The sequence below is a fragment of the Alligator mississippiensis genome, chromosome 8 (genome assembly GCF_030867095.1).
Source record: "Alligator mississippiensis isolate rAllMis1 chromosome 8, rAllMis1, whole genome shotgun sequence".
In the NCBI taxonomy this organism is placed as follows: domain Eukaryota; kingdom Metazoa; phylum Chordata; order Crocodylia; family Alligatoridae; genus Alligator; species Alligator mississippiensis.
Genome location: NC_081831.1, coordinates 82,118,656 through 82,124,288, shown reverse-complemented (window position 1 = coordinate 82,124,288; position 5,633 = coordinate 82,118,656). Strand labels below are relative to the sequence as shown.

General features: G+C 53.0%; 1 protein-coding gene across 1 annotated transcript; it reads right to left on the bottom strand.

Annotated features, from left to right (window-relative positions):
- Nucleotides 1–4,240: 4,240 nt before the first annotated feature.
- On the bottom strand, nucleotides 4,241–5,290 carry LOC109284415 (nyctalopin). Its single transcript, XM_019492766.2, has one exon. It carries the CDS (start codon nucleotides 5,288–5,290, stop codon nucleotides 4,241–4,243), a length of 1,050 nt encoding a protein of 349 aa, XP_019348311.2.
- Nucleotides 5,291–5,633: the final 343 nt, after the last annotated feature.

Below are 5,633 nucleotides of genomic sequence, written 5' to 3'. Positions count from 1 at the left end.
GCTTAAACTTGTTTCCAGTTAAATGAGATCTATTGGAGAAACAGTGTTTGGTTGCAAAGATCTGAGGAATCCTGTTTGAAAATGAGTTGAATAATTTGGACATCTAAATATAAGGCAGCCCCGTGCTTTCTAATGGGTCTCTTGCCGCCGGGGCACTTTGCACGGCACCGTGCCCAGCTCCGCGGCAGCTGACAACCTACAGGACAGCCGGGACCGTGTGGCTGCGTGAGCTCTGGTCGCAAGCGTGCCCCCGGCCCCAGGCTGAGCCCTCCCCGGGCACTCCCCCCTTGCACACTCAGCACATTTCTCTCTCCCTTTGACAGCTGAGCTTGCAGCCTTTGCCTTATCCAGGAGGCCGAGAAATATGTGGGAAGTGAGATAACGAGGGTAAATGTGGGGGGGGAGCTGGCAGAAATCGCTCAGCCTGTCCACAGATCGTCTCCCCCACCCCGGGGTGTTGGCTCTTCACCAGGGCTGCGTTCGAAGCCCCCTCGCGCGGCACGTATTTTGGGGCAGGGAAGCTGGCGGCATTATCGCGTGTGTAGGAAGGGTCAGGAATGTGCCGAGTCCGCGTAGGGCTTCGGTTGCCTGGACCAACTCCTCTGCAAGCTGGAGAGGGGAGGTGTTGTTTTCTAGACTGTCATAGTGTTGAAGGGAGCTCGGGGGGTCACATCCAGTCCACCCCCTGCTCCAAGCAGGACCAGCCCCAACTGCATCATCCCGGCCAAACTTTGTCTACCTGGGTCTTCAAAACCTCCAAGGATGGAGAGTCCACCACCTCTCTGGTTCCACTTCTTTGCTACCCTCCTCATATCCTAATATCCAACCTCAACTTGCCTTGCTGCAGCCTAAGCCCATTGCTCTTTGTCCTGTCATCTGCCCCCACTGAGACCAGCCCAGCTCCATCCTCTTTGCAGCCCCCCGGTTGAAGGCTGTTATTCAATCCCCCTTGGTCTCTTCTCCAGACTCAATCAGCCCACTTCCCTCGGCCTCTCCTCACAACCCATATGCCCCAGTTCTTGAACCATCTTCATTGCCCTGCACTGGACTCTCCCTTCAATCCTTTCTGTCATGGGGGACCCACAGCTGGACACAGGATCCAGATGTGGCCTCCCCAGTGCTGAACAGGGGGAAGAATCACTGCCCTCCATCTGCCGATGCAGCCCAGGATGCCCTTAGCTTTCTTGCCAACACGGGCACACTGCGGTTATCTCAACGCAGACACCAGCTTCGTGCTGTCTCTCAGGATGCTGAACCGTCGGATCTTTGCATTTAAAGGCCGCATTTCTATCCGTGGGGAAAGCCTGGGCTCTATGAACCTGTTTGGTTTGGGCCGGGGGGCCAGAGAGGCCTGGTCTAGGGGCAGAATAATGCCCTGTGAAATAACCCACCTCAAAAAGCCAGAAACCTCAAGGTTAAAGAAATCAAGAGTCTGTCACCTCACAGGGTCTAGGAGCATAAGCCCAGGTGTAAGAGGTGGATAAATGAGAGACCTTCATTAAGTCAAAGTTGGCAGAGAGCCCCTCCGCGAGGTTTCTGCTGCTGGGAAAGCTCCGGTTCATGATGGGGCAGCTTTGACCGCTCTCCTGATCCGGAGGTGTTTTGGAAAGTTTCACTTTTTCCCCATTCAAAGCAGCTGCTGCGTTGAAATCTCAGTTGCTACGGAAGAAGCCGGCATCTGAAACGCTCAGCATGGGAACGGCACACCTTACAGCTAGCTAAACAGCATGTCTCCATCGACTCCTTCCCTCCCCACGGGGTGGTCAGGGCATTGCCCCAGGCCCATTTCTTTTTGCTCCGATCAGGAACAAAATTTTACCATCTCAAACTCCAGAGACAGGAAAACTGTGCCTTGGCCAGCTCCAGCTGAAATGAGGTGAGTGACCTCTGCCTTCGTCCTTCTCTGGTACCGAGGCCGAGGGTTAGGGTACGAAGCACTCGGATCAAGGCGTCCTGCTCCACTTCCAGCCCCCTGGGAAAGCTTTGGGAAGCAGGAAACACCTCTGTTCTCTGCCTGGTACAACACCAATGAAGTGCTGTTCAAAAAACCTGTTGGGAAAACATCTGCTTCTCACCCTGGGCACTTAAAAGGTGTCTTCTGCCGGGCGGAGTAACCTCCCAGGTTGTGACGGCAGTGGAGGCTGCATCCGCACCCCGCAGCACTGCAGGAGCTGTAGCTTGCACCTGTGCAAGGGGATCGAGGTGAAGACCCTCCTAACCCTATGTCTGTGTGCTGCATGGTTGGCGATAAGGCTCTAGCTAGGATGCTAGCATTACATTTGCGGACAGGCCCAGGGATGGTATGTTTTTGGCCTGCAGCATCTTGAAAGCAGGGTCCCAAAGGAGTGGGATGCCTGCTATTGTTAGCTACTTCTCTCCAGCTGCAGGGAGGATCTTCCTTCCAGCCAGGACCTGCTTCATCCTCCGGTGTTGTTTACCAAGTTCCTGCTTTGCGTGGCTCATTTCTCCATGGAAAGCAGCCTCCTGTCGGATGGTGGGAGCTTGCCAATGGTAAAGAAACATCAGTGGGATGTTTGAAGCCGCTTTGCAAGGGGTAATTCCAAGTAGAAAGGCAGTAAATCAAAGCAGCCAGCCGTGCACGGAGCTCAGAGGAGGACAGGCACAGATAAAGATTAAAAACAAGCCCACATCCAATCACTGGCTCGGCTACGACTTGTTTTTGCTCCTTAATCACATTTATTTCCTGGCCGTGCACTTACTCCGTGTTTAGCGGTGGTTTTTTGAGGACGTCAGGGCTCTGAAACACAGCGCCAACGAGCCAGCAATGGGACTTGGGCTCTGTTGTTTTTCTACACCCACGTCCACCAACAAGTCTTTTGGGGGAAGATGGATGAGGCTAATTTGTGGGCAGGGGAGGGAAGAGCGAGCGGAAAAAACTGTGCTGGAGGAGTCTTGAGGCATCCTCTGCAACTTGTGGAAACTCCCAGAGGCTGGAGAATAAGGGAGCTGCAGTGACACCATACATAATATTTATTGAAAAAAAAGATAGCGAGACAAATGTGGCTTATAGTGCGTGCCCCCCGGGCAAAAGGGGCTATTTGCAAGCGTTAAAATAGAGGCCGCGTGTCAATAAAATATGTCGGGCATTGTGAGAAATAGCCTTGAGCTGGAATCTACTGGGTTACGAGATGTGTGACAGCTGCGCGCGCTCCCCGTTAGTCCCGCGGTTCCTTGTTTAAATTCACTTTGCAGACCTATGTTTTGCTGCCTCCTGTTCAGCGAGGACCAGTGAAGGGCGATCCCTGTCCGCTTGCCATTTAAGTAGCTGCTACCTGACTGGAACTGCTCTTGCAAGGCTTTCAGATGCGTGGGGATGATTGATCATTTATTTGCACGCCCAAACATAGTAAGCATCATCTCAGCAGGCAGGAATACGTGCCCTACCCATTGCAAACTCGCATGAACCTATGTGATCTGCACTCAAGGGTGGCGATTGTCAACCAGGCGGCTAGAGAGCCTTTCAAGGTACAATGCACGCTGTTAAGTGTGCAAACAGGATTCATAAGATAAAAGCAGAGAGATTTCAAACAGGAATCCACGGCATTAAAAGCATCCTGGCCTGTTGTGGTCTGAGTCCTTTGCAAGGGAAGAATTGCTGTGGTGTCTTTCTGTTGTGCAAAAAGGAGTGAAAACTAAGAGCTGGTATTTTCCAAAGCCAAAAAATGTTGAGAACCGCAGCTCTGGAGATCAGCGACAGCAACTCCTATAAACAGGACATCTAAAAAAATCCATCAAAGGACGACGGCCGGTGAAATACCTGCGCAGGTTAACATAAAAACCACTCTCAGATTGTAGGTCTGCATCTCACAGCAGCTCATGCAGACACTAAAGCCTTTTGATATATAGGGAACAGTCCCCCGAGGTTCAACTTCCCCTGGGATGCCAAAAAGAAATCGGCAAAAGGGTGAGAAATCTCCCGGGCGGGCTTCCTCCTCGCTACCGCACCACGGTCTGGAAAATCCCAGTCCGAGCAGGGGGGCTGCTGTTAAACAACCTTATAATGCAGGCACCGCAGTCAGCATTTCAGTCATCCCCAAAACTAAACGGTGCTCCTCACTAAAAATGGCATATCCATTTTAAAATAACCCCTGCAACTGTAGCCACAGGGACAGATTATTGCAGAATAAGAAGCGGCACAAAAATCACATTTTGAAGTTTTTTGGGGTTTTTTTTTATCTTTCAGGTGAAAGGCAGCATCAAGGCAGGTGAACAACGTGTCCTACATCCTTGCCCAGTGCCAACGGCACCAAGCAAGCAAGACCAGCGGCAGGGTGTCGGAAATGGCCGGCGGGCGAGAAGCAGCGCTGGCGTTGCTGTCCGTACACGTGCTATCTTCTGCCGGCCCCGACGATAATAAGCAACCAGGTGATTTCTCATGACCGACAAAGTGGAGCAGGGTCCTGTTGTGGAGGGCTGGAAAGGCGCAGTGTAGCCCCTCCACCAGCCCTTTGTACGTCGCTCTCCACTGCGGGAACCAAAGCATTTTGCAGTCGCAATTCCAGGGGTTGTGAGACAGAAACACGTATCTCAGCTTCACCGTCCCGGAAAACACGGGACTGGGAAGGTAGCTTAGGTTGTTCTTGCTCAAGTGGAGGAAATGCAGCTGCTTGAGGTGGGAGAAAGCCGAGCCAGCAATGTAGGCGATGCGGTTGTTGTTCAGGTACAGCGTCCGCAGGCAGGGCAGGCTGTTCAAGGAGCAGCCCACCCTGGTGAGTCTGTTGGCTTCCAGGTGCAATGTCTTGAGCCGGATCAAACCTTTGAAAAGCTGATTAGGCAAATCAGAGAGAAGGTTGTGTCCTAAATTTAGCACGCCCAGCCCGCTCAGCGCCGTAAATGCGTCCCTTTGAATGATCCAGATGGGATTCTTGCGGAGGTTCAATTCGTAGAGGGTTTTCAGGCCCTTCAGGGAGTCTCTGCCTATGGCTTCGATGTGGTTGCTGGCCAGGCTGAGCCTTGTGATGCTGGGTAAGCTCCTGAAGGCTTCTGGGATGTAACGCATGTTATTGGAGCCCAGGTCCAGCACTTGCAAGGAGGGCAGGTGTGAAAACACCAGCGGGTGGATTTCAAAGATGTTGCAGAAGGATAAATCCAAGCTGGCGAGGTTCAAGAGTCCTCTGAAAGTGTTCGCGTGCAGAGACGTCAGCCTCGAGTTCCCGCGAAGGTCCAGCTCCCGCAAGCTGCTCAGCGCGCTAAAGGTCCCTGGGTGCAGGAAGGTCAGGTTATTGCCGTCTAGCCACAGGCTGCGAAGGGCAGTCAAGTTTCTGAACATACTGGCGGTGAGCACCCTTAAAAAGTTACTTGAAAGGCTTAAAGAAAGGGTGGAGGTTGCTATTTCTCCCGGGAGAGCTCTCAGGCCAGCTCCGTCGCAGCGTACGGTATCCCGGGCTGAGCATCTGCAGACGCGAGGGCATGCAGCAGAGCCGTTCCACGCCGGCGCGATATCGGCCGCATAAGTGAGCACGGAAACCACCAGGAAGAGCATGACCCGGTGTAAATCAAACACCGCGTCTGATAATGTTCTGCCGTTGGTGGGGAAGGAAGCGCCGTGACCCTTCTGGGCGCCGCCGACACTGCCTGGGCTTTTAATGCAAGTGGGGTTAATTTGAGCTGCT